The sequence below is a fragment of the Melozone crissalis genome, unplaced genomic scaffold, assembly GCF_028551555.1.
Source record: "Melozone crissalis strain CALT ecotype California unplaced genomic scaffold, PUWL_Pcris_2 ptg000045l_1, whole genome shotgun sequence".
NCBI lineage: Eukaryota > Metazoa > Chordata > Aves > Passeriformes > Passerellidae > Melozone > Melozone crissalis.
In genome coordinates this window covers 30,820,821-30,848,382 of record NW_026535823.1, presented here as the reverse complement: position 1 = coordinate 30,848,382, position 27,562 = coordinate 30,820,821, and the positions used below count along the sequence as shown (strand labels likewise).

General features: G+C 46.4%; 1 protein-coding gene across 11 annotated transcripts in view; it reads left to right on the top strand.

The window, feature by feature from the left end:
• The window catches only part of DOCK7 (dedicator of cytokinesis 7), a 99,880-nt gene that overhangs the window by 67,761 nt on the left and 4,557 nt on the right, over nucleotides 1-27,562 (top strand). For 3 of the 11 annotated variants that reach the window (XM_054286367.1, XM_054286360.1, XM_054286358.1), the window contains exons 24-47: nucleotides 370-459; nucleotides 1,475-1,570; nucleotides 1,666-1,806; nucleotides 1,925-2,038; nucleotides 3,082-3,252; nucleotides 3,965-4,104; nucleotides 7,574-7,743; nucleotides 8,593-8,747; nucleotides 9,357-9,539; nucleotides 9,956-10,091; nucleotides 11,084-11,180; nucleotides 11,613-11,630; nucleotides 13,420-13,516; nucleotides 14,459-14,593; nucleotides 15,203-15,355; nucleotides 15,818-15,976; nucleotides 16,235-16,335; nucleotides 17,099-17,291; nucleotides 17,826-17,969; nucleotides 18,716-18,847; nucleotides 19,428-19,442; nucleotides 24,423-24,548; nucleotides 25,387-25,476; nucleotides 26,289-26,525. In XM_054286367.1, the coding sequence (XP_054142342.1) occupies nucleotides 370-459; nucleotides 1,475-1,570; nucleotides 1,666-1,806; nucleotides 1,925-2,038; nucleotides 3,082-3,252; nucleotides 3,965-4,104; nucleotides 7,574-7,743; nucleotides 8,593-8,747; nucleotides 9,357-9,539; nucleotides 9,956-10,091; nucleotides 11,084-11,180; nucleotides 11,613-11,630; nucleotides 13,420-13,516; nucleotides 14,459-14,593; nucleotides 15,203-15,355; nucleotides 15,818-15,976; nucleotides 16,235-16,335; nucleotides 17,099-17,291; nucleotides 17,826-17,969; nucleotides 18,716-18,847; nucleotides 19,428-19,442; nucleotides 24,423-24,548; nucleotides 25,387-25,476; nucleotides 26,289-26,525 (3,093 nt within the window). Of the gene's footprint in view, nucleotides 1-369; nucleotides 460-1,474; nucleotides 1,571-1,665; nucleotides 1,807-1,924; nucleotides 2,039-3,081; nucleotides 3,253-3,964; nucleotides 4,105-7,573; nucleotides 7,744-8,592; nucleotides 8,748-9,356; nucleotides 9,540-9,955; nucleotides 10,092-11,083; nucleotides 11,181-11,612; nucleotides 11,631-13,419; nucleotides 13,517-14,458; nucleotides 14,594-15,202; nucleotides 15,356-15,817; nucleotides 15,977-16,234; nucleotides 16,336-17,098; nucleotides 17,292-17,825; nucleotides 17,970-18,715; nucleotides 18,848-19,427; nucleotides 19,443-20,917; nucleotides 22,225-24,413; nucleotides 24,549-25,386; nucleotides 25,477-26,288; nucleotides 26,526-27,562 lie in introns of those variants that run through there. The other 8 variants (XM_054286364.1, XM_054286361.1, XM_054286365.1 and 5 more) reach the window with 6 other exon arrangements.

Below are 27,562 nucleotides of genomic sequence, written 5' to 3'. Positions count from 1 at the left end.
TGGCTGTGGGTACATCCCCCCACGCTTGGCCTCTGGTAGATTGAGAGGTATGGGCTGAAATTCCAGATATTACCTGTGCATGTTGATGAAATGCAACAATGGAAAAGTTTCATGCTTTGCAGCATTGTCTTTGTGCATCAGAACATGCAGTTCTTTAAATAACCTCTATGTCTTAAAACCAATCAGAATTGCTGTCGTTTTGTTTAGACCCAATCTGTAAATGCCTAAGTGTTTGAGAATGCTTAAAAAGCTGTAAAAACCCTACAGTTGGAAGAGTATTTTTGTAAACGTTCGTTGTCCTTGAGCTGCAAAACCCATCCACGGCAAACTTTAATGTCCTGTCATCATTCATTCATCTCCACTCCGTAGGCTACGGATCGAAGTTGTAATCGTATGTCTTCGCACACTGAGACGTCAAGTTTCTTACAAACATTAACAGGACGATTACCAACCAAAAAGGTAGATTTCAGTGGAGACAATTGATATTGTGGGGCAGGGAGGTCAAGTCATTCTGAAAACGTGATGCAATTTATTCTTTTATTTATAGCCTGATTATTTTTTTTTTTCCCTCCCGAGGTCATTAGGAACTGCTGGTGCTTAACACCTCTGAATATCCAGGCTGTAGGGAATGTGAAGTATTTGGAGTTGAATTGGGAAGAACTAAATGATCAGGAGTTGCTTGTCTGATTTAATGGCCATAGTGTTTGGGGCCAGTTTATTACTGGCTTTCAAAAAATATGAATAGCACTGTCTAGACACGTAAATGATGCATTTTGTGTGCAAAATGAAAATGTGTTGGATGGCTCAGTGTGCTGAGCTCACTTATCCAGGTGTTAATCCAGAGAGACTCCAGAAAGGGAATGGGAGTCACTTTGAAAGTGAACTCCCTTAGAGGAAATGAGGTAAACAATGTCAGAAAGGCAAAATGCCAGAGCTTTTGTGTAAAGAAAACGTGGCCACTGCCACCGTCAGTCTGTGGGTTGGTCTTTTCCGAGAAAAGAAATCCAAGAGTTGTTTGAGCCCCGTGTTTCTTTCTTATTGTTTTAAGTCCTTTCTCACAGTAAATATACATCTTTGTACAAATCACTTTATATGTCCACTTTTTACTCCTTTTTCCTGCGAAAATCAGACCAGGCAGAAAGGTAGACTTTTTAAACTAAACTAATTTGAGCACCAACCTTTTCTTTAATTATAATTTCTTGGGGGCGGGCAGAAAATTCTTTTGACACTCGAGATTCAGTCCTGGAGCGAGATGCTGTGAAACATTTCTCACATCACATGTCATAACCTCATCCCTCATTGTTAGCTGGGGATTTCTTTATGGGATGCCACCACTGCTGTCATGTCCTCAGTTATTTAGTTTGCTTAACTCATTGTTTGCCACACTTGCCGCGGACCGTGCTGTCATTTCTCATGGGGGCTGTGCTGGGAGCTGCTCTGGAGGCTCGAGCTGACTCTGGGTTTGACTCTGTAGCTTTTCCATGAGGAGCTGGCCCTGCAGTGGGTTGTGTGCAGCGGCAGCGTGCGGGAGGCGGCCCTGCAGCAGGCCTGGTTCTTCTTCGAGCTGATGGTGAGCAAACACCTCCCTCATCTCTCCCAGCCCCTGCTTTCAAACAGAGCCAGCCACAGCTGCAAGTGGCTCTGCTGTAATTTATATCCCCGTAGGTGAAGAGCATGGTGCATCATCTGTATTTTGCTGACAAACTGGAAGCAACGAGGAAGAATCGTTTCCCGGAGCGCTTCATGGATGACGTGTCTGCACTGGTCAGCACAATCGCTGGTGATATAGTCTCCCGCTTCCAGAAGGTGATGGCAAACAATTACACTGAGCCCAGCTCAGCCACCAGCCCTCCTGCCTCTTGTTTGCTTGAAAACACACAGGGCTCTTCATCTGCTTTCTGGTTTTTCTCTTCCTTCTCTCCAGGACACGGAAATGGTGGAGCGGCTCAACACCAGCCTCGCGTTTTTCCTCAATGATTTGTTGTCCATCATGGACAGAGGATTTGTTTTTGGTCTTATTAAGACCTGCTACAAACAGGTGAATGCAGATAAACATTGTGGCTTAACTGAAGCGTGGCAGAGCCTGTTACTGTTAGATTTCTCTGGACAGACAGTAAAATATGGACACAGAGTTCCGCTGTTCAGGTCTTAGAGCAAGGCATTCTCAGAGGTGATTTAGGGTTTACGCCTCTCTGATTACTCTCTTAACTGTTAATTAGGAATCACTCCCTGGAGTGAATGGACAGGCAGCAGGAAGGGAGAATTATTCCCTCTGCTCACCACGTTCAGAGTAATTGAACCAAAAATTAGTGGGAGGTTCTGTGAGGGAGCTCAGACTGTCATGGTCTCTTAAGGACACGGTGACCCTGGATGATCATGTTGTTCACTGAGCTCCTTTTCCATCCTTTGGGGCATGCAGGGTGTCCTTTCCCATAAGGAGGACTCCTCCCACATTTGCAGTGTGACTGGGAAATCAGCCTACACCACAAAGTTTTGTTTGACTACAAACATCCATTCTGATGCTGTGTACAGAGGAGATAACAGGGGATCAAGGAGAAGTGGGCTAAGCTTAGACTCATTTTCCCTGTAGAGTCTACAACATTCTCTGTAAGGGGCAGAAAAACAGCAAGAGCTTTTAAGATTTTATGCTGCCTGCTGTATATTACATATATTATGTGTCATTAATTATATTTTTATATATAAAAGATATATGTGTAAAAAACAACCTGCATCTTGCAGCTATTAGTGCATCACACTGGTTCTCACAACTGCCTGCTGAAATCAATAGGATGTGGGAATTATAGGATCAAAGAATGGTTTGGGTTGGAAAGGACCTTAAAGATCATCTTGTTCCAGCCCCCCAACAGGTGTAGCTCACAGTTCTTCATTTGGTTATTTGAATACTACTGATGTATAGATCATGGATTGAGAGATACGTCTGGGATGTGTGTGGCTCCTGCAAATCAGGAACGGAATTTGTGGCACAAAAAAAGTGCTGTGGATGTGGGTGGGCCAGGGGGGCTCACCTTGCAGTTACACTCTCTTTGGTGCTGACTGCAATGCTGTGGCTGGATTTTCCAGGTGTCTGCAAAGGTGTATTCCTTAACAAATCCCAGCAACCTGGCATCTCTGAAGCTGGACTTCCTGCGCATCATTTGCAGCCACGAGCACTATGTCACCTTGAACTTACCCTGCAGCTTGCTCACACCACCTGCATCTCCATCACCATCTGTGTCTTCAGCCACTTCCCAGGTACTGAGAAATTTGGGAAATACAAGTTGAGCTCGGAGCTGAGAATGAATCCCTCTGAGGCAGTTGTGTCACTGTACCTTCAGTCCCCCTTGGTAATATTTTTGGAAGTGTTTAGTTAGAAATCAGTTTTTCCTGCCACAGAGGTTCTGATTTCTTTTGAGCTTTTATTATTGAGGAAAGAGTGCCCATATCTCTCTCCTGGTAGTGACCACACACTGTCCTTAGGGACCTGGTCCCCTCTTGTGTTGGACAAACACAAATATGCCATAAAAGAAAATACTTTGTAAAGTGTTACCCTTTTCTGGCAACACAAGGGACTTCAGAGCTCTCTGCAGCTTAGTCCTGGCCTGCTCAGAAAAAGTAATTTGAATTAGTGTGTCATTCAGGTGGATTAATTAGTTGCAAAATCACATGAACTAAATCAATTAAAGCCTTCTCCAGCCTGGATAAGAGCATCTTTGAGTTAAAAATTTAACCAATCCACTTTAAAGGTTATTTGGTTTAACTTTCCTAACAGGGGAAGACAGTAACAACAAACAGAATTAATGGAAGGGTTACTGAGCTGGGATGGAATTTAAGTGTAGATGTGCCTTGATCCAAACAGAAAAGGGAAAAGGCATGAGATTGTCTTTAATTCTGAAAACTGCTTCATGTGTGTTTCCTAAGCTTTGACTCTGTTCATTATACAGCTTCTGAAACTTGATTTTTTCAGAGTTCTGGGTTCTCCACAAATGTCCAAGACCAGAAGATTGCAAATATGTTTGAGTTGTCTGTGCCTTTCCGCCAGCAGCATTACCTGGCCGGGCTGGTGCTCACAGAACTGGCTGTCATCCTAGATCCTGATGCAGAAGGGTAAATCTTCACAAAGTTTCATTTTTCAAAGAGCTTTCTGTAATTCCAAGCAAATGGTGGATGCAGAGCAAGTCCTGGCATGACCAGAATTTACATAAATTAGTGAGCTATGATAAGAAAACAGTGGTTTAAGAATCTTCTTTCTTCTTATCCCTTCTGTTTCTTCCTTATCCCAGACTCTGTAAATCTGATTTCAATCACATTTTTCCTGCTGAGAAGAGGGAAAGAGGTTCCTGCTGGAGCCCCCAGATGCCACAGGGGCACTGCTGGAGCTCTGAAAGGAAAATAGCTTTTCTCAAATGTAACAGGAAAATAATTTCCAACATTTAGGAAGCCTCTCTTACTGGTGGTTTTAAATGTTACAATATATTTTGCCTGTGGTTCTCCCAGCTCTTTTTAACTGTAAATTATGCATTGATGAGGCCCCTGTGGGTTACACAAATAGACAAATAGAGTCAAGCATGCAGAGTTTGTCAGTGACTCGCCTGGCTTGTGCAGCAAATAATTTTCTGCTCTAGTCCTGACACCCAGCCTGTTCCTTGTGTTATTTAGGGCTGTTTTCTGCCTTGCCTCTTTAAAATGGGTTGCAATGGAAATTATTGATTGCTTCCACAGTCCTGAGTTCCCTCACAGACATTTTTCTCAAGGTGGACTCAGAAATATCAGCCGAGTCGACAAATGCTGATGATTCATGGTTAATTCTGCCCCTTTGCCAAGAGGTCTCTGGAGTTAAACATTCATTCTGTTTCCTCTTGGAGAAGAAAGTGATGCCATAAACTGGAATATTTTCCTGTATATATACATAACACACTGCAGTCCCATTTGTTTGGCCTGAAATGGAAAAAGCAGCAAGTCTTTACCCATATGTGCTGTCTGCAGAAATCTTTTTTGTGCCAGAGGAACATCCTGCTCACTGATTAGAAGTCAGGCCCTGTCTCTGAGTGGGTCTGCCCTTGCTCTTCACAAACTTTCTGTTCTCTACCTGCCTACCCAGCCCCTAAGCCTGGCCCAGGATGGTAATCTGTGCACAGAGGAGCTTGCTGGTGACCCCTGGGGACACAACTCCTCTCTCAAACCTTGTCTGGCCAAAAAAGGGCCCCTGGTACCAGTTCAGCACTGGAGATGCATTTGGATCCAAGCTCCTGAATTTGGGGGCAGATGTATACCTGTAAAACATTTACTTTTTACTGCTTTCCAGAAAAACCTGGAGTTTCAGGTTTGTTGATTTCTCAAGCTCAAACCCCCTGCATTTCTCCTGGTAGATCTATCAGATAAAGTAAACCAAGTGTGTTCAGATCTGCTCTTGCCATGCTGTGAAGACTTTTAACAGTCATACATGATCACCAGGAGAGAGTGCTGGCACTTGCCTTCCATAAAATATTGTGGCCACCCCTGGAGAAAGCTCAGGATTGCTCTCAGTTCATTATCCTGCAGCAGGAGTGGAAAGGGCTGTTCATCTAATTGCTGTTGTGTTAGAAACCTGCTTTAGGCCTTGATAGGTGATCCAGAGCCTTAAATGTGTTCTGGCCTTGCTCTTTTTGCTCCTTTAGCAGGATATGTTTGATTTTAGCTCATTTTATAAGAACTCTGTGGATTGAGTTGGACAGAGAAGGAGTCAGCTCCCTGGTACCTGGAGGTGTGTGTTGGATGCATCCCTCAGTGTGACAGGGTGCAGAGTGACAGGGCGCAGAGTGACAGGGTGCAGAGCAGCCCTGCAGAGCACCTGCAGCCTGAAACCCAGGACAAACAAAGCGTGCAGGGGAAGGGATTCAGCTGAACGTGACAGTCCCAGCAGCTGGGCCCTGCACAGTTGGCTCTGCAAACACTGCAGGGGTGCTTTGGCCATCACACACAGTGCCCACGCTGCCCATCTTGGCTGAGGGTGCAGGCCAGAAGTGAGAAAATGAGAATTCAGCCCTCAGAGTTCGGTGTCAGATTCGGTTTTGCACAAGAGTGGGTGGGTGTTGACAGAAATCCAGGCCAGGGCTGAGATAAGGGAGGGGAGGGAGGCGAGATCGATTCGCTGCCTTATCAGGCAGGAGGAGCAGGGGGCTGCATTTCCTCCTCTCCACCAGGGATTGATCCACCACAGCGCCCAGCCAGCTCTGGGAAAGTGACAAAGAAATCCATGAATCCCTAGGTTGGAATGACACAGCCTTGCTTGGATGTTTTCCCCATCTGCAGTTTTATGGCCTCTGGGATAGTTTCCCTTGAATTTTTAAAAACACAATTTAGGTGCCACTCCTTCAAAATAATACAAAGACTTTTCTTTATCCTTAATCTGAAGGAACCAGTCACTTAAATAAGTGTTTCCTTCCTAGTTGTTAAGGCTCTCACTAATTACACAAACAAGCAATTGTAGGATCTCATTATGGCTTGATTAAAAGCCACAGGGAGGACCTGCAGCTCCAGTAGCTGATGTCCTCCCAAGCTGTACTGCTGCCTTATAGTCAACTTCAAACCCCCAAAAATCCAGTCAAAGGCTCTTTTTTTAACCAGAACTCACCTCTACTTTTCAGGTAAAGTGGATACTGCCTGAAATTCAGCACTTGTTTTAATACCTCAGGTCTGAACATTGCAGCTTATGTTTTGCTACTGCCTAATGTCTGAGCTTCCTTGGCTGCTTCATGCATGGGGTAAAGTGTCTTCTTGGCTGGTTTGCCTACAGAAGCAAATAGCTGCAGAGAGAACCTGCTATTTGCTCTGGGAGAGTTTTGCCTCTGCGTGGTGGCTGAGGGGATTGAAAGGAGCAGAGTCCTTGAGAGATTCAGGGGAGGTTTTGTGTTTTCAAGGAGGGTCACACATGGTGCTCTATAGAAGGGCTCTGCCAGTGTTTGCATCTGAATAATGACAGAAGCCATTTTGGCTATTTTTCCTTCTATCCCTTCATGTCTTTGCCACTTTTTGTATTCAGAATTTTGGATCTGTAGTCTCCAGTTTTGGTTTAATATTTGCATGGGGTAGGGTGGGGAGCTGAAGTAGAAACTTCCTGATCATTTGATTAAAGCAATGTTCTGGTTTAGGAGGGTTTGTCTCTCTGTAAATAGTGTTTAATAATGACAAAAAAAGAATACAATGAATAGTTTTACTGAACCCTCTGTCCTCTCAAGTTTCTCTCCCTGTTTTCCATATTCCCTAAGTTTTTCTAAGAGATTTAAGTAGATTCAATGCGTCAGCATAGCAGTAACTGGGACTTTGGGGGTTTTAATGGAATATATGAGAGTGTTCACATTATATGGGTGTGCATTCCATGAGATATTTTTGCCCATTTTACAAGGCCCAGTGAAAAACCAGCCAACCATCTGTAAAATCCATGGGAGATCAAAAAAACCCCTGCAGCAGCAGTTCGCCTGAAGTTAAAAATAAAAAACGGGATTTTTTTTTTTCCTTTTTGAAGCCCCTTAGTTACAAAAGAGAGTTTGCTTTGAAGATATTAACTAATGTGCATGACCCAACTGTCTTTTAACAGATTATTTGGATTGCATAAGAAGGTCATCAACATGGTACACAACCTGCTGTCCAGCCACGACTCGGACCCGCGGTACGCTGACCCCCAGGTAAAGGCCCGGGTGGCAATGCTGTATCTACCTCTGATTGGCGTGATCATGGAAACTGTGCCTCAGCTCTATGACTTCACAGGTATTTGATATTCTCTGCCTTGCCTGTCTGCTCACCAGGCTTGGGTGTTTGGGTTCTGAATTGAGTTATGAATGCCTTTGCTGTCGGACGAAGTTGTTTCTGAATTGCAATGTTGGCATGTTTTCGTGTTTGTTTTCACTTGCAAAATGTGCCTTCAGTGCCTGTTAACACTCAAAAGTTGCATTTGCCCACCTGTTGGCATGCAATTAAAAAAAAAAAAAAAAAGCAGTGCACTTTAGTTTACATCCCACTGGCTGATGTAAATGCAGAGCCAGCTTCCATCTATGTCTCTGACCTGCTTAAAAAGTCACCCCACACTGTACCAGAGTCCCTAAATCCAAAGGATAAGCAGAGTTCCTAAATCCAAAGGATCCAGATTTCCTAATTCCAAAGGATAAGCAGAGTTCCTCTTCTTTCTCCTATCATGTGCTTCATCAGCAGTTCATTTTCAGGGGTGCTTTGCAAAGTGTCCCAAAGAGCAGCAGAGGTGGTTTCAAATCAGGGCAGGAGTCCAGTCAGGAATAGTTTGGAATTTAGAGTTCTCCTCTCCATCCTCTGAGCTTCATGACACAATTAAGCTGCAAGAAGGGATTTGGAGTATTCAAAGGGACAAAAGGTCTGTTGTCCCTTGTTAGAAGGGTTTTAGGCACTAAGGTTGTGTAGGTTGCATTTGGGAATTGCTTTATTTGCTTTCATGGCCTCAAATCATTGTCCTGTTCTTTGCAGGACCCCTCGAGTGGGATGGTTTTCAGTTTGAATTCTCATTCCAGTGAGACCAGCACTGTGGATGGAGTCTGGGGGGTGAAGCCTTGATGTGGGGTCTGACTAAAATCCTGTATTTCTCTGCAGAGAGCCACAACCAGCGGGGGAGGCCGAGCTGTGTCGCCGTGGACGATTACGAGAGCGAGGGTGGCAGCATGATCAGCCAGACAGTGGCCATGGCCATTGCAGGGACTTCTGTCCCCCAGCTCACCAGGCCCAGCAGTTTCCTACTCCCTTCTTCGGTATAAATCCATTTCCCGACCCTCAGTCTATGTCAACCACCAAATATCCAGCAGGTTCTGTGGGGACCCACATCAGTTTGTAGTTGGGTGTGCAGAGGGGCAACAAGGGGGGACAAAGCACATTGGCATGTTGCTGTGTGTGTATCACATAAGGGGCATAAGAAAATGCCAAGGAGGGATAGGAATCAATAAACCTCACAAAGTGGGAGAATTCTCTTTCCTGATAAATAACCAATCTTATAAAAGCTCTGTGAAGTGCAGTAATCACTATGAGCTTTAAACCCTAAGAACAAATTCTACTCCAGGTAAATCCCACCTGTCTGGAGACAAGGAGGGGCATTTTCCCTGTTCTCTGCACAGAGAGGGAATCCTGATCCTGGTAGCAGGCAGACTCTCCCATTTCTGCCTTCTCTTGCCTTTACTCCAGGACTGTGACCCCATTTTGCTGGGGTTTAGGTGCACTCTCAGTGAGACCCTGATAGATGCATGAGATATTGTGCAGCCCCTCTGCCTAACCCCTGAGCTGCTGAGGTTATTGCAGTTATCTCAAGGGAAGAAACTCCCTCTGTGGTGATGGGAATGTGAGCCCTGTCCTGACCTGTGTTTCAGGGTGGCAGGCAGCACTCCACCTTCTCAACAGAGTCCAGCCGCAGCCTCCTCATCTGCCTGCTGTGGGTGCTGAAGAACGCGGACGAGAGCGTCCTGCAGAAGTGGTTCACTGACCTGTCAGTGCTGCAGCTCAACCGCCTGCTGGACCTGCTCTACCTCTGTGTCTCCTGCTTTGAGTACAAGGTACTGCCCAGCTGGAGCCCCTGCAGTCCCTCCTGGGCCCTGCTGAGGACCTTTATGCTCCCATCCTTTACACGACTGCAGAAAGGCATTTCCTGCCCTCTCCAAAGTGTTTCCTGTATTCACAAACCCAAGGCCAGGCTTTTCCCATGTTTACTTCCCGGCCATGTGAGTGTCTGTGCCTTGTTCCACTTCTCAAGCAGTTTGTGCTGCTTGCCCCTCATCTGGGAACTGCTACAGTGCCACTTTGAAAAGAGGGTTTTCTGTAGCAGTGCTGGAATTTGAGTGTTTTATCTACCTACCAGCTTAATCTGTATTCCTTTCTTACTGCATGTCTTCACATATTTTGAGTTGTTAACTCTTAGCAAATATCCCAAACTGAAGGAGTCTTCCCTCATGGTTTTGTTTGTAACTTGCAGGGTAAGAAAGTGTTTGAAAGAATGAACAGTCTGACATTTAAGAAGTCAAAAGACATGAGAGCCAAACTTGAAGAAGCAATTTTGGGCAGCATAGGGGCAAGGCAGGAAATGGTCCGAAGAAGTAGAGGACAGCTGGGTAAGTAAAGGAGTCCTCTGAGCCATCCCTTTTCTTCCAAAAGCTGCTCCTCCCATCCCCAACAATTATTTGCACCCACCTGTGGCGTGGGATACAAAGAGGCCCTTAAGAAAGCTGTTTACAGCATCATTCCCTGGGTCTGCAAAATCTCAACACCTTTCCTAAATTGCAGGCACTTCATTTGCTACTTGATTGCCTTTTTAAGTGACATCACATCTCATTTATGGGGTGTTCTTGCTTTAATTTTTTCCAGTGTAGCATCTTCTAGAGTGTCCTGGAAAACAAACTGCCTGATCTTGCTGACAGTTCTGAAAGTTCCTGGGCATTTCTGCTGACTTAAGGAGACCTGAAGTAGCTGTAGTTGGGCTAACAGGCTCCTTCTGATGATTTCTACTGTTTGTAAAACCCAGTAGTTTTTAGGAGCACCCAAAATTCAAAGGGTGGCCCAGGGAACAAGAATCAGAGCTGTGGTTTTGTCTCCTGCTCTGCCACACGAGCCTGTCCTTGTGGGCTAAGGTGGAAAAGTAGTTTAGAGCCATAATGAAGGAATCACTTCAGAGATGGGAACTTTTATTTTTTTTCTTAATGTGGCCAGATTACTTTTATTACCTGAAATTTCCCTGCCCTCCCAGCAATGAGAATAATTGTGAGGTGGAAAGGGGGGTCTTGGCACCACCCTGAGAACATTCCTGGGTGCCAGTCAAGGACAGCAGTGTTGGAATGCTGAGGGTTGGCACTCTCAGGCTCCTTGTGCAGTCCAAGGAAGGGACTGCTCTCACCAGTGAGTGCCTCAGCTGCCTCTCTGTGTCTCATGCCACTCAGCAGTGACAGAACTGGGGCCATGTAAACATCCTGGGTGAGTGCCACAGAGCCTCAGGCTCCAGAAAATCATCTTTGTTGCCACCTGCCACTTGTGAGCAGATCTGAAGCTGCTGCTCGTGCAGCTGAAGTGAGCACCAGCTGACTGCTGTTGTTTTGCTGTTTCCCTGCAGAGAGGAGCCCTTCTGGGAGTGCCTTTGGAAGTCAAGAGAACCTGAGGTGGAGAAAGGATATGACTCACTGGCGGCAGAACACCGAGAAGCTTGACAAGTAACTCTGCCTTTTCCTTCTGCTCTGCCCCTGTGCCAGGCCTGTGAGAGCAGGGTTCCCCTCCCCTCAGAAGGTCACTGCCAGCTCAGCTTTGAGCCCTCAGATGCACAGGGCTGGCAGTGCAAAAAAAAAAAGCAAATAGCTTTTACTCCAACACTGCCCTCCCCACTCTTTGCCTTTCTGCTGTTCCTTGCTTCCTTAGACTTCCAAATCAGATTTGAAGAGATTTATACGATCCATTACTGTCTTAAAACCCTGCCCTAAGCTGTAATTTAGAGGGAAGATCCATTAAGAGTTTCCACAGATAGCATTTATATCTCATGTCATATTTCCTTTATTCCATAAGAGCATTCTGGAGTTCTCAAAGCTCGCTTTCCTTTCCTGTCCTAATCCATCACTTTGATTGTTTTTCCACATGTGCTGTGCTTTTAGAAGCCACAAACCAGCCAGGTACTGTAGCATTGGTGTGCAGTTCTTACAAATTGCCATTTTGTACATCTGCAGACTCAATCATCACAGCATTGTTTGTGATGCTTGACAGAACTTCTCAGTGTGTGTGTGCAACTTGGAATGAGCTCTTTTGCCTTATTACACCCATTTCCTTGAAAATTCCCTCTCTTGGTGTGGTTTAATCCAGAGGGCTCAGGAATTGTGTTTGAGCTTTGCTGTGCACATTTTCTGTCTCCTCAAATTGCAGCCTATAGTCTGCAAAAGAATTGTTCCTTATCCTAGGGAAGCAACCTCAGCCCAAGTGAAGCTCTGAAGAAACTGAGGAATGGGATCCTCAGAGCCAACATGGAGATCAGGCCAAATTTTATCCTTGCAGACATTGACTCTTCCTGGACTAGAAAGCAATTCTTCACAGCCTTTAGTTGTTTTGTCCCACAAAAAATATAATTTCTCCTTATGACAAGTAGTGGCTTTTTGTCCAAGGCTCCAGTCCTGTTGAGTCATTGGGAAAGCCAAATGCCCAGGGTATATTTCACCCTGCTGATGAAGTGATGTAGACAGAAATTCTAGAGTCACATCAGATTAGAATTTGGCCTGAAAGACTCAGCAGCTCACTGGCAGCACTGGGTCTGAGTCCTGTCCTTCCCAGAAGGACCTCAAGTACACATCTAACAACTGTGGAATTCCTTGATGGTCAAAGGATGGTGTCTCACCTCACATAATGAGCTGCTTTGATAAAATAAAACTCTCTAGAGCTGCTTTCTAACCCCTGCTTGCTGTGACTGGCTCTGCTGTGTCCTGTGTGTGTAGGTAGAGCCTGGCCCTTTGAAACCCCATAAACAAGACTTTTCACTCCAAGGGTTGTGCACAGCTGTCTTTTTATGCAGATGGTATTATTTTATGGGGGATCAGGTTCCTGGAGATGTGAGCCAGCTCCCAGAGGACGTGGAGTGTGGCAGGGAAGGGCTGCTGCAATACAGCTCCAAGAGCCAAATAGTTTCTCCCTCTTTTCTGTGTGTTTTTCTGGGATTTTGGTCACCCTGCTGCTGGGATTTGGCCTGGCACAGTGTGTCAGTGATGGCTCCTGAGGCAGGGCAGGCCAGGGTTGGGCTCTTTGAGTGCAGCCCTGGCTCTGTGCCCAGTGCAGCTGGTGCCACTGGAAGGGGCTGGGTGTGCTGAATTCCTGGAGCCACAGGTGTGAGTGGGTGTCTGGACCCTGCAAGACTTTCCAGGAAAACAAGTGCCTGGCATGGAACAGCAAAACCTTGTCCTTCAGCTGAGAGGGGAAGCTGTGCTTCAAGGATTAAACGCAGTGTAGCTTGGAGAGATGAGATTGCAGCCTGGCAGGCTGCAGTGTGCTGCTCCCAGGGGGAGTGCAGGTTCCCAGCTCGTGTAGCACCACCGTGTGTCCACAGCATAAAGCCACATGTCCTGTTCCTGGTCGTGCTGTCGCATGCCTGACAATGCTGCTGAGCCAGTTTGGAGTTGGACTGGGCTTCTAAACTGTTGTTGTGTTGCTGGGAGAGTAGTGAAGTGTCAGAGAGCAGTGTGGGCTCTCCAAGCATGATGAACGTGAAGCCTCTGTAAGTCTGTACTTGTAAAAAAACTGAGTTTTCCTTCCTGTCCTCTCAAGGGGTGCATTGGAATATCTTTGTGGTGTTGTCCAGTGATAAATATGCAAACTGTAACTGGGAGTTTCCTGCTAGTGAGAGAACATTTTTGACTGGAAAATATGTAGGTCTGTTCCTAAATCAGGAAGTAATTTTATTTCTTTGTTTTCTCTGATCAGGTCAAGGGCAGAGATAGAACACGAAGCACTCATTGATGGGAATCTTGCAACAGAAGCCAACCTGATAATTTTGGATACTCTGGAGATAGTTGTACAGGTGAGGCTGATAAGAAAATGGAGATGTAATGGCATTGCAGTCACCTGGCCAGGCAGCACTTTGTTAAACAGAACTGCCTCAGTGCTGAGAGAACTGTTCAGCTGCAGCAGCAAGGGGGTGATGCCTCTCCAAATCCCAGCCTAGAACAATCTGGTTTTACATTGCAATACCTTCCTTCAGTCTTGAAATTGAGAATTTAAAGATTCTCCCTTCCTTGTAGTATAAGAAATAGTTATTCAGGAATGAACTGTAAAAATCTCCAAATCTTGCCCTATTCCTAACATTTCCTCCAGTTCTTCCCAAACCTGCCTCAAATCACTGGGATCCAGGTCAGCCTCCTGGACCTGTACTCAATTTGTCCCCTGATTTCTGTACAGATGAACCTGGGCACGGGCTGGGAGCAGGCAGGACCATGCTTCCCAAAGCCACCTTTGATCTGCAGAGAGACCCAGGAATCCCAGGGATTGAATTTGTGCCTGAATAACCCAGCTAGAGCCCACCTATGGGCTTTCCCTCTAGCAGAACAATGTCCCCAAATGCCTCACTGGGGACAAAGAATCCCCATTCCGCCTGCTTTATCCATGGATCAGGTGTTCCTCATCTGGGGGCTGCCTCAGAACGGGGCTGTGTGGCAGGCCCAGCTAAGTGGGTCATTTCCCCATGCAAAGGGCTTTTGGTCACAACTATTTGCTCTCTCCCACATGGACAGGCACACAGGAGGTTCATTTTTCTCGTGGAATCTCTGTTCCCATTTTTCTCATGGAATCTCTGTTTCCCATTTTTCTCATGGAGCCTTGGTTTCCCAGTTTTCTTATGGAATCTTGGTTTCCCTTTTTCTCATGGAGCCTTGGTTTCCCATTTTTCTCATGGTATCTTGTTTTCCCTGTTCCTCATGAAGCCTTGTTTTCCCTGTTTCTCATGGAGCCTTGTTTCCCTTTGCAGACCGTGTCGGTGACGGAGTCCAAGGAGAGCATCCTCGGCGGGGTGCTCAAGGTGCTGCTGCACAGCATGGCCTGCAACCAAAGTGCCCTTTACCTCCAGCACTGCTTTGCCACACAGAGAGCTTTGGTCTCAAAGGTGAATCCCCTGTGGGGGCACAAATCCCCCCTGAGCAGCACTGAGGGAGGACCGTGCTGTTCCTTCCTTTGTATGGGGCCACTTCCCCAAGCAATTATTATTTTGTGCAGTGTGAATTTTCTGGCAGCATAGCCTGGCCTGGTTTTCATGGGCAGTACCTGCATTTCTGCATTTTGGGCTTGGCTGCACCAAAAAGTGCAGCTGACACACCATGGATGGGATTTGGGTTCCTGCTGGCTGGCATTGAGTGGGAAGGGGGGAGCTCAAGGCACAGGTGGGTTTAAGCTGGACAAATCTCACTTTAAATGGATTTGTTTCCCAGTTTCTGTAGGTGTGTGGGGAGAAGCTCAGAGTTTTAAGCCTGAGATTTCGGGAGATTTCGGGAGTGATGTAAATCAGTGTGAGGGTGTAGATGTGGGAGCAAGTTGGAGGGGAAGGTAAAATGAGTTGCCTTCCAGTGCTGCCAGTTTTGTAAAGTGATTGAAATGAGCATCATTCCCCCAAAACAGAGGGTTGGGCTCCCTCTCATTGCAGTGCACCCTCACTGCTGCCTGTTTGTCTGAGTGCTCCTTCCTGCCTGCTCCAATTTCCTCCCCTGCTGTTTTCCAGTTCCCTGAGCTGCTGTTTGAGGAGGAGACAGAGCAGTGTGCAGACCTGTGCCTGAGGCTCCTGAGGCACTGCAGCAGCAGCATTGGCCCCATCAGGTCCCACGCCAGTGCCTCCCTGTACCTCCTCATGAGGCAGAACTTCGAGATCGGGAACGTGAGTCCTGCTGCTCTCCCTGGGTTCTTGCAGACAGTGGGGTTGGGGCTGCTGGCTGTGGGTGCAGTCCCCCACAGAAAGGGGGGACACCCTGCTTCTGGCCAGGGCCTGTGAGGGGACTGACAGCACAGATAAGGGATTCCAGATTTTAAGGCTTGACCAAACCAAAACCATCTGGGATCAAGGATGTTTCATGAGAGTGTCCTCCTGTTCAGGGTGTGTGAGAGGAGACCATGTGCAAACAGACAACATTAATATTTTTGCAGGAGAGCCTTTATCTGGAATTAAATAATCATCAGATTTTGATGTTTGGCTGCACCAGGTTGATTCTAATCACTGCTCTGAGACAGCCTTTCTTGAAAAGCTTCAGTTTTCTGTTCTCTGTCATGTCAGGAGGAGGGTGTCATGACCAAAGCACTGTCTCCAGGCTGCTGAAATACCATAACAACATCTCTGTTGCAGAACTTTGCCAGAGTGAAGATGCAGGTGACCATGTCCCTGTCATCCCTGGTGGGGACATCCCAGAACTTCAATGAAGAATTCCTGCGGCGTTCCCTCAAGACTATTCTGACATATGCTGAGGAGGATCTGGAACTTAGGGAGACAACATTTCCTGACCAGGTAAAAGACAGAAACCACAAGACAAGCAATGAGTAATTCATTAACAGGCTGTGCCTAAACCTCCATCTAGAACTGGAATTTGCAGGCATTCCCTGGAAAGGGTTTGGGTTTCATTTTTTTAATCTTTAAATCACATAAAACTCAGGTCTTTGATTAGTTCTGACAAGATGCAAAGATTCAGAGTGCCTGTGTTCCTCACATAACAATGTGTAGCTCAATTCCCATTGCCAGTTCTTTACAACAGCTTACTTTTCACAGGTCCAGGATTTAGTGTTCAACCTCCATATGATCCTGTCAGACACAGTTAAAATGAAGGAGCACCAGGAAGATCCAGAAATGCTGATTGACCTGATGTACAGGTAGAGTTGGCACTGTAGGGACAGGAGATGTCAGTGCTCCACGTGGGTTTGGGCTCAGATGCTGCACGTGTGGTCACTTGCAGGACTTGATTGTGGAGCAGGTTGGGTCTCACTGCTCACAGACCAATCTGTGCCTGTCTGCTGTGTTTGGCTGTGGTGCTGAGAGGTTTTGTTTGGCATTTGGGCACCTTATCTTGGATAAAAGTAGTTTTCATTCCCCAGCCATCCCTGGAAATCTCATCTTTCACCTGAGTAGGGAACTCTCCCTGCTTGCTTTAGGGAAAGCTTGAGGGTCTTCCAGCACCTGCTTGCCCAAAAGGTTTTTTGGTGGTACATACAATGGTGTCCATAGAAGATATTCCAGAGCCAGGTTAGGCTCCCAAGTGCCAGATTTCATGGTGCTGTCTGCACAAACGGCCCTGAGGGCTTCTGAGTGGCCGGCAGAGGTTTTGTTGTAGGGAGCCAGGCAGTTGTGCTCTGATTGTGCCACACCTTTGGATTGCCACCAGTCTCAGGTGAAACATGGGCTTTGGGCAGGAGCTTCAGCATCACCCACTGCTCACCCACCACTACCTGGCTCAGAAATCTGTAGCTCAGGGTGACTTCCCATCTCAACAGCTTGTCTCAGGGATTTCCACACAGCACCAAGGGGGTTGGTGTTTAAGCAGAAGTGACTAAACACAGTGTGAAAAAGCCATGCTGAAGGGCTGTGCTGGTTCAGAAGGAAAGGACATGGAAGCACAGATGTTTTGTCTCCCTTCAGGATTGCCAAGGGCTACCAGAATTCCCCTGACCTGAGGCTGACGTGGCTGCAGAACATGGCAGGGAAACATTCTGAGAGGAGCAACCACGCCGAGTCTGCCCAGTGCCTGGTGCACTCTGCAGCCCTGGTGGCCGAGTACCTGAGCATGCTGGAGGACAGGAAGTACCTCCCTGTGGGCTGTGTGACATTCCAGGTGGGCATCACCCTCCCTAAGGGGTGTTTGGGCTTTGCTGCTGAGCTACAAAGTGTTTCCATGTGCTGGGAGTTCTGTGCCTACATCCTCAGACCATGCTCGCTGTTTGTTGCATGAATGAGATGCTGCTCTGTGAGGAAATGTGTGTTTTATACAGATCCTCTACAAAAATAGATGTATTTTATATATGCACTACAAAAATAGCAATGTTTTACACATATACTCTACAAAAATAGATATATTTTATGTATACACTACAAAAATAGCACTATTTTACATATATACTCTATAAAAATAGAAAGCCGTATTTTACATATATACTCCATAAAAATAGAAAGCCATATTTTACGTATATACTCCACAAATATAGAAAGCTATATTTTATATATGCATGTATATACTCTACAAAAATAGAAAGCCACCTCTACAGAAATTCCAGGATTTGACTGCAAATCAACTGCCTTTCAAAGTATTGAAAGTGTTGGGTGTTGTTTGAATTGAGTAAATGTATTTTTATCTCTTGTATCTCCCCAGAACATATCTTCCAATGTTTTGGAAGAGTCAGCAGTTTCTGATGATGTTGTGTCCCCAGATGAAGAAGGAATCTGTTCTGGGAAGTATTTTACAGAAGCTGGTCTGGTGGGATTGCTGGAACAGGCTGCAGCATCTTTCTCCATGGTAGAAGACTTTCATTTCTTTACCTCCCTTCTCCAGTAACCTCACACTGCTGGGCAGTAGGAAGAAAAATGTTTTCTCTCTGAGTGTATAATTCTATTGTAAATGCTTAATTTGCACAGAACAATTGGAGTTTTAATTGTTTAAGACAGCTTGGCTTGCCCTCTGGACTAAACCAAGGAAAAGGAGTGAATTAATTCCCAAGACACAGCATGAAGTGTTATTCAGTGGGGTTAAGCAGAGGTAGCAATAAATCCAGAGCAAAACCCTGGAGTTCCTGCTCAGCCCCTCTGTGCAGTGACTGCCCATGGTGGGCTGGACCCTCTCCATGAGAGAGATCCTGAGGATATTCCCAAGTCCATCTCCATTTCTGTTCTGTCCAGATGTGCTGAACAGAAAAAGCTGAAATGTGCACTTCAGCTTTTCCATATTTAATGCCCATAGGTTTGGTTAGGATCCTGTTTAGCTTGTTCTGCTCTTGTGCCTGTGTCCATCCAGAATATCCCAGGGTTGGTTATGTTAATGATCCTAATTACTGACAGCAAGGTGTAATGCACCAGGCTCTTGATTTCAGGGGTAACTGGGGATTTTATTCCATTTATCTCTGGGTACATTTCAAGAAATGATGTGATTATCCCACAGTGGAGTCTCAGCCACCTTTTCATTTTGCAGTTTTATCATTTAAATGCTGTGTGTGTAATTCTGGCTGTTGAATTGATGGAGCAATCTGATGGGCCTTATTTTTGTAGGCTGGCATGTATGAAGCAGTTAATGAGGTTTACAAAGTCCTTATTCCTATTCATGAAGCCAACAGAGATGCCAAGAAGTTGTCTACTATTCATGGTAAACTGCAGGAAGCATTCAGCAAGATTGTTCACCAGGTAATGGTTTGAATTTTCAGCTGCAGGGTGAATTGTGAAGAAACTTCAAATGCTCAGTGCAAGGAAAATGAAAAACCATTATTCTCAGATTCCAGAGAATTGTCAAATGATGATCCACAGTAAATACAAGGATCATTAACAGGGTTTTTTCCCTGGAATTTAATATGAGAGAACATGACAAACCAAGATTTGTTGTAACTTCAGAACTATCCAAGACTTAAAAATTCCAGTTTACCCCTTCAGATGTTCTTTTAAACTGTGTTTTGCATGCTGGGAAAACCCACTGTAGCTTGCCTTTAGCCTGGTAGGTAACATCCAGAAATGCTGGGGGGTTTATTTGTTCATTCATGTGGTGGTTAAAGAATTGAAGGAACCTTTCCAAACTTGGATGGTGCAAAAGCCACCAGCTAAATTAAGGGCTGTAGGGCCTGGCTGTGCCAGGCCAGAGGAGGCTGCTTTGGCTGCATGATGACTTAGAACCATTGAAACCATTGCAGGCTTATTGCTGGTCATGTTTTGGCCTTTGAAACTCTTTTTTTTTGGTTTCTGTGACATGCCCTTTTTACTTTTTATCACACAGAGTACTGGCTGGGAGGTAGGTAACTCCATCTTAGTTAGCAAAGAACACTAATTGAGTTTCCAGATGACTCACGCCAACGCTTGCCCACATGTGCTAGCTGTGGGTGTTTCTGTTGCTGTCTGCTGTTTAAAACAATTCATTAACCAAAGAAATCCCAATAAACCGTGGTTGTAGTAGGAATTTCTTCATAAGCAGCTGTAGGTAGTGCATGGATGCTGACGTGTTCCACTAATGAGGTTCTTTGGTGAATGAGCCACTGTATCATCACTAGTTTGTTTTTATAATTTGTTTATATTTCTTTCCATCAGCATTGACACAGAAAATCATCCCTCCATACCATATTTTCTTTCACCCCACCCACAGGGGTCGATTTAAGCACCAATGCTCAGAGGTACCAAACACAAACCTGGTTTGCTGCAGGTGCACCTTTGATCTCAGAGGAGAAACTGCTTCCTTTTGTTCTCACTCAATTTATGTAGGGCTTTATCTGGCAGTAAAAGGGCTCAGTTGTGTTAACTGGGGCCAGTTTTGCTGCCTGGGTTTTTGAGGAGGCTGTGTGCTCACAGTTCTGCAACACACACCACGAGAACCACGCTTTTGGGTTAAAAATGGACAAAGCAATTGAATGATCTGCAGGGCCACTTTGACTCCAGCCCCAGTCCAGTTGGCACAGTGGGTGCATGAGCATGGAGAAGTCTCAGAAAGCACTAAAAAGCTCTGTGAATATGATGTTCTTTGTTTAGGCTTCATCTTTCCAGTTTATTTTTGCTTTTCTGTGGATCAGGCAGCTCATTTTGGGCCACCTCCCTCCAGGTTTCCACTACACATTTACTGAACCGAGGCTGAGACAAAAAAACCTTTGGTGTTGTGGGACATAATTAAGGCTGGTGATGTCTGAATGTCAGCTTCAATTCCAGCCTGGCAAAAAATGGAAATTGAGCAGCTTAAAATAAACCCTGACACTTCAGGGCTGGCCCTGGAAATCATCCCCTTGTCCCCATGGAAGGTCCAGGCAGACACAGCCCAGCAGAGAACCTGTGCTAGGTGTGGAAATTATGTAAATGTGTTCAACAAGGCCTGTGAGCATCTGTTTTATTATTCTGCCCCTAAATCGACCCCTGGAGAGACTCCTGCCATTGGTTATGATTCTAACACCACTTGGTCATGTTTTACTGCATGGTAAAAGACACCGTGGGTTCAGCTCTCGTCTGTCATCGTGCTCCTTCATTGCCACACTTTTTCTGACCTTTGTGCTTTGTAGCTTTCAGGTTTGTTGCATGTTTTGCCCTTTTTTCCCCTCCCCTTATTTTAAATATTTTAATGGATGCTTGCCCCCCCCCTTTTTTTTTTTTAATTTAAAATTTATTTGCTGCCAATTTGCTGCTTGTTTGTTTTATGGAATTTCCCTAATTAAATACTTTCTGTTTTCTCCTCTATCGCCCTGGTTGCTGACCCTCCTCCCCACTCTTACTATTGTCTGTTGTGGTAAGTTCCTACTTGTGGAATTTTTTTTCCCTTTCTCTGCCCCTTTTCCCCCACCTCCCCTGTTTGTTTTTGGTTTGGTTTTTTTTTTTGTTTTACACTGTGGAACCCCCAATTTCATTTTAGCAAAGAGCTATGCCAACAGCAGCACCCCCCTCATGGCACAAGGAATGTGGTGTTGCCAACTACAAGCATTGCTGTGTCCTGGGTCTGGCACCAGAGCACTCCTGAGCTCTCCTTAAACACACCAGCTGGTGGGCTTTGTGTGTTTATTCATAGAATAAATGTTGAATTAATTCTATTTGTTTTATTTCCAATTAGGAAAATTAATAAAAAATCATTTCATGCTGTGCCGCAAGAATGTAAAACTCTTTTAAAGCTGTGCATGGGGAGGTTGCCAGTGGATAACAGGGCTCCAGGAGCTGATTCTTTCCCAGAAAATCAATAAAGGAAGACTTGGAGTAGTTGGCAACACTGCAAAGGACCTTGGGTTAAAATTGAGCAGGAAAATAACAGTGCTGGGTTTGGTAAAGATGGGTTGGGTTCTGCATTTTGAAGGAGTTGCTTTGCTCCTGCACCCTTCAGGCAGCTGCTGCTGTCCTGGAGGAAGAAGTAATGATCCCTCTTGCATCTGATTTATGTTTTATTTCCCCCCAAATCTTGTTGGCAAAGCTTTTTGTGTGCGTGCAAGAGATAACCCCAAAACTTTATTCCCAGCAATTTGGAAAGGTATTTACCATGCATAATAACAAATCATGAACCTTCATAAGTCATGGTGGCTGTTACCTGCTCTGCCAGTTGTGTGATGGCTATTCAGTGTTCACCTTCATTCTCTTCTTCTCCCAAAATCCTATTATTTTTTGATAAAATAATAGGAGATATGATGCTTTTAATAATTCCTCCCTCATATCTGCATTTTTAGCTCTTGCCAGAAACAAGACCACAGAGCATTTAACGATTTGTTCAGTTTTCCCTGCAGTGGCTGGGAAGTGGTTTGGTGTTGGCTGAGTTTGAGATGCCAGTGCAGAGCCATCCCCTGTCCCCAGTGCCAGGCATGGAGCTGATCCCAGGGAGGTGGCAGCTCCTGAATGTCCCTGGCAGGCCTGGAGTGGTCTGGAAGGGTTCCCCCAAAGGGATTTGCTCCATTCCCTTGTCTCCAGGCACAGATTCCCAGCCCCAACATCAGGGGCTCCTCACTGCTGTCTCTGGGGTCCCTCTAACTGGGATCCAGCATCTGGATTGACCAGGGAGAGCCAGAGCAGCACGGGGATGAGCTGGGAGCTGTCCTCACACAGGGACAGGGAATCTCACCAGGCTTCCCTGGACCTCTGCCACTCCTGGGCTCCCCAAAACTCTGATTTTATGCATTTAGTAAATGCCAGCAGGACTGCTCAGGGATTTATGCTGACCAACAGGCAGCATTCTCTTCCTCCCTTATCATTTTTACCCTGCCTGTAACAAGGAGCTGCCTGGGCAGGTGTCCATGGCAAAAACTCACTTGTAGAAATCTGGTTCTGCAAATGCTTCCCACCCTGGAAACCCCTGGCCAGGTGATTAATTAGAAATCAGTGTGTCCTCAACCACCCAGTGCCAGGGCTGGGGCAGGATCCCACAAACTTTGGCTCTGGGGAGCTGATCCATGTGGCAGCTCCCCCCAGGCAGAGTCATGGAATGGTTTGGGTTGGAAAGGACCTTAAAGAGATCAGGTTCCAACCCCACCTTGCCCCAGGTGCTCCTTGGGAAGGACTTTGAGAAAGGAGCCCTGGAGTCAGAGCCTCCTGTCTGTGACAGTGAGGTGGAAGCTGGAAATGCTGAATATTGAGGGATTTTAGTGTGGATGATGTTACCCAAAACTGTGGCTTTGAAAAGGTTCAGTAGCTCAGTCCTGCATGGATCCAGAGGGCACTGCACAAAGGCAGGGAGTCCAGGGAAATGCAACCTCCAGTGAAACAGCAGCAGCTCTGCAGCTCGAGTTCCCACCCTGGGAGGGCTCCTGGGTGTGCTGAGAGCCCTGGGCTTCCAGTGGGGCTGGAGAAGAGCCCCTCTCTGCAGCAGGATTCCCAGAGGGACAGGCTCTAGAGCAGGGTCCAGGGAGCCTGGGCACAACCAGGTGTTGCTTTGAAGTGGAAGTTTTTGGCCCTCAGGCACCTCCAGGGGGGTGCTCCAGAGTTTCCTCCAGCCAGGAGAAGGCAGTGGCCACGCCAGTGATTTTTGCAGACTGGAGTTTGCCTGAAGGGTTTTTTATTTTAGTTTGGCTTATTTATCCTCTTTGCCTTCCGTAGATCGTGTTCACTATCACCACAAGAGATCAGTTTTGCCATAGCAAAGTACTAAAATAAAACCTGGCAGCCAGGACACCTGTAAGGGCTGTTTGAAACCAAACCCTAACCCAGCTCAGGGACCCTGAGTGTCCTTAACTGCATCACATTTGTCACGAGAGTAAAGGTGAACATTTTGGAGTTTCTTGCTGAAAGGCACCCCTGGTTTGTGCATGCAGCGTGAGTTCTTTAACACAAGCAAGGTGTGTTTAATTTTTAAAGCATTTTTCTTCTCTCTCTCTCTCTTTTTTAATCAGATTTTCTCCGTTGCCTTTCCAGCAAAAAATCTTTCTTGTTTCTCTCCTTTTGTTGCGTTTCGGGGCCAAATTCACCACTGGCTCCCCTGGAAGCAGGTACACGGCACAGGATTGCATCTGCTTTCACCAGGAGTGACTTTGGCCCTCTCTCCTAGGCAGTTCCTAGAGAGTGTAACACTCCCAGCTGGAATGCTGGTTCAAGAGCACTGTGTGTGTGTGTGAGTGAACTGGACATTGACTTGGGCCCAACCCTGCAATTCCTGGAGGGTGGATTTGGGGGGAATCCATGCTGGGTGATTCCAGGGGTGTCTGACCCTGCGCAGGCTTTGGAGAGCCTCAGATAATGATCCCAGCAAAGGGATTTATTTGCCTTTGGCTGCCTCTCAGAGATCTGATGCTTCTTAAGCTGAAAGAGAGTAGATTTAGGTGTGATGTTGGTAAGGAATTGATCCCTGTGACGGTGGTGAGTCTCCAGTTCCCAGAGCAGCTGTGAATCCCTGGAAGTGTCCCAGGCCAGGCTGGACAGGGCTTGGAGCACCTGGGACAGTGGGAGGTGTCCCTGCCCATGGCAGGGGTGGCACTGGATGGGCTCTGAGGTCCCTCCCAACCCAAACCATTCCATAATTCCATGCTGGCACCTCCAGGCTCCTCCTGGGCTGGGAGAAGTCATTGCAGGGTTGGGCCAATGGTCGTAACTGATCCATAGAATTCCATGTTAGTTTATAATTCCATTGTGGTGTTTGCTGCTAAATGCATCCATGCTGAGTTCCAGGTGTGTTTATTTTTCTTTCTCTTCTTTCTTTCTAATTTTTTCCCTTGTTTTTGAATTTCTTTTCATTTTTTGCATAAATTCAGGAGCCTGCCTGCAGCTGTGCTTGGGGGTGTGGATGTCTCCACCCTGAAATAACCTCTTGTTTCTCCATCCCTAGGATGGAAAGAGGATGTTTGGCACCTACTTCCGAGTTGGTTTTTATGGCACCAAGTTTGGAGACCTGGATGAGCAAGAGTTTGTTTACAAGGAGCCTGCAATAACCAAGCTGGCTGAAATCTCCCATCGGCTGGAGGTGAGAGGGTCCCACTGGAAGTTTGACTTCCCATCAGTTATTGCACAGGAACAGCCCCTCAGAAAAGCAGTTTGGGTGTCTGAGAGCTGGGGCTGGTGTCCCCTGCCCTCCTGCTGGTGCCACCAGCAGCAATTCCCTGATCAGAGGCTCTCCCTGAAAATTTGTGGTGTTCCCATTATCTTTCTCCTCCAGCAGGGTCTTCCCAAGGCATAGACTGAGTCTTTGTTCGTCTCTTCTTTGTCTTCTGGTTTCTCCAAGGTGTCCTTGTGGTCCATAAGTTCTGCATTCCCGATGTCCAACCTCAACAGTCCATCTCTCTCCCCCAGCCTTTGTTCATTGAAGCACAGCAGAGTTGGTTGAACAAAACTTAAAGCTCCATTAATTTTTCCAGGCTGTGCTCCCACAAAAGTAGGTTATGACAATGTTGCTAAATGCTGGCTAAGAGTAATTTAGGAATATCACAGTATTTATAATTTGTATACCTATATAGGTTATGATTAAAACAGTTAATTTAAATGTTGATTAAAATAAATAACTGAAATTCAGACATTCTGTTTCCAACACCAGTGGATCCCAAACTGACCTGTTTTAGTTGCACACAGACACAAAACAAACCCAAATGCCTTGTTCAGAACCAGGCGCTGTTGGAAGGCTCTCCTGCTTTCCAGGGCTTGTTTCTTCCCATTGCCCTGGAATGTGACTGTTGGAATTCTCCTGGGTTCAGCAGATCACATTCTGCCAAAGGCATGTGGAGCTTCACATGCCCTGAACGTGCCTTTGCCCCCCAGCCCCCACCAGGGCTGCATTTGATGTTTTTTTCCTTTCTCCTTGGTTGTAGGGGTTTTATGGAGAACGGTTTGGGGAAGATGTGCTGGAAGTGATCAAGGACTCAAACCCTGTGGACAAATGTAAACTTGATCCCAACAAGGTAAGGGCACAAGTGCAGGTGTAGAGATACTCCGGGTGGAGTGGGGCAAATTCTGCCCTGAATTTTACTATGTAGGCAACAAAATCCATGTACTGAGCATCTTGTGGCTGCTTGGGACGAGAGTTTGGGAAAATAATTCCAGCAAGGGATGCAGGATTGGCCATTCCCTTCCCTGGCCTGGTAGTGGTGGGTGGGAAGGGAGGAGGTGAAAGGACAGAGGCTGTGCTGGCCTTGCTCTGCTGGGTGCAAGGCAGGAGGGGCTGGGCCATTCCCTGCAGCATTTTGTCACCTTTGTGCCACGTCCTTTAAGAGCAGCAGAAAGAGCAGGAGCAGGCCTGGGAAACAGGGCAGGGCATGACCTGCAAGGAAGGGTTTAGATTGGGTACTGGGGAGAAATTCATTGTGAGGTGGTGGACACCCAGAGAAACTGTGGCTGCCCCTGGATCCCTGGAAGTGTCCAAGGCCAGGTTGGAGCCACCTGGTTTAGGGGAAGGTGTCCCTGCTTGTGGATCCCTGGCAGTGTTGGAGCAGGTTGGAGCCCCCTGGTTTAGAGGAAGGTGTCGCTGCCTGTGCTAGGGGTGGGCTGGATGGACTTTAAGCTCCCTCCCACACAAGACATTGCGTGATTCCATGATGTGAAAGGCATGAGAAGGGAAGGACAGCGAGCTGTGCTTTACCCAGCCCACAAACCAGTGGCAGCACCTCAGTCCCTCCGGTGTGAGCGGGATTTCTGAAGGCAAAGCCCAGCCCCAGTTTGTGCAGTGGTGTTGGGAGGACACAGCTCCAGCTGAGGAGCACATTCCCTGCTGCAGGCCTACATCCAGATCACCTACGTGGAGCCCTACTTCGACACGTACGAGATGAAGGACAGGATCACCTACTTTGACAAGAACTACAACCTGCGGCGCTTCATGTACTGCACGCCCTTCACGCTGGACGGGCGCGCCCACGGCGACCTGCACGAGCAGTTCAAGCGCAAGACCATCCTCACCACCTCCCACGCCTTCCCCTACATCAAAACCAGGATCAACGTCATCCACAAGGAGGAGGTGAGCCTGGGGATGGGGGGAATGGGGCCTGGTGGTGCAGGAGGCTCCTTCAGCTCCATTCCAGCTCAGTGCGGGAATTTCCTCACTCGGGGTCACCACATGTGGTGGTGTGTCGCAGACATTTTTTCATAGAAATTCTTTCTTTGGGACTTGTTCATCTTCTGGGAAGCTGAGGCCCCAGAAAGAGAATGTAAACAATGATTATCAGCTGCTGTGCAATGCAATAGGATGCACCTGTGATTGGCTCATGTTCCATGAGTACAATTAAGGGCCAATCACAGGGCAAGCTCTCTGGAACACAGTGACACAGAACTCTCTTGTTTTTAGATTCTTTTCTATTCTATTCTTAGCTTAGCAGCCTCTGCAACTTCTCTCCTTATTCTTTTTAGTATAGTTATAATGTATTATATATCATATATCAATAAATCCAGCCTTCTGATCATCAAACAAGATTCTCATCCTTCTCTCACCCTGGAGACCTCATCAGGTCGCTGTAATAGTGGTGTTCACAGGGGTCCCAGGATGAGAATCTTGACTCTTACATTTCAGAAGGTTGATTTATTATTTTATCATATATATTATATTAAAAGAAAATTATATCCTAAAAAGAATAGAAGAAAAGATTTCATCAGAAGAGTAGCAAAGGAATGGAATGATAATAAAATCTTGCGCTTGTACTGCTTACAGCTTCAACACAGGTGGCTGTCATTGGTCATCAAGTAAAAAACAATTTCACATGCTGGGTAAACAATTTTTTAAATCACATTCTAAAGCAGCAAAACATGGAGAAGCTGAAGCTTCTCAGCTTCTCAGGAGAAAAGATCTTAACAGAAAAAAATTTCATGAAATATGTTCGTGACAGCTTTGGAGTTCCCAGGGGCTTCTCCCTGTTGCCATTCAACCCAAAGTAAGCCCAGACTGATTGAGGGATGTGTCTGCCCCACCACCTCCACACCTGGTACAAGGAGGGGTGCTTGGAGAGCTCTGCAGGCTGGGCTGGGTTGGTGTTGGAGCAGCCTGGTCTTAGTTTTATAAAT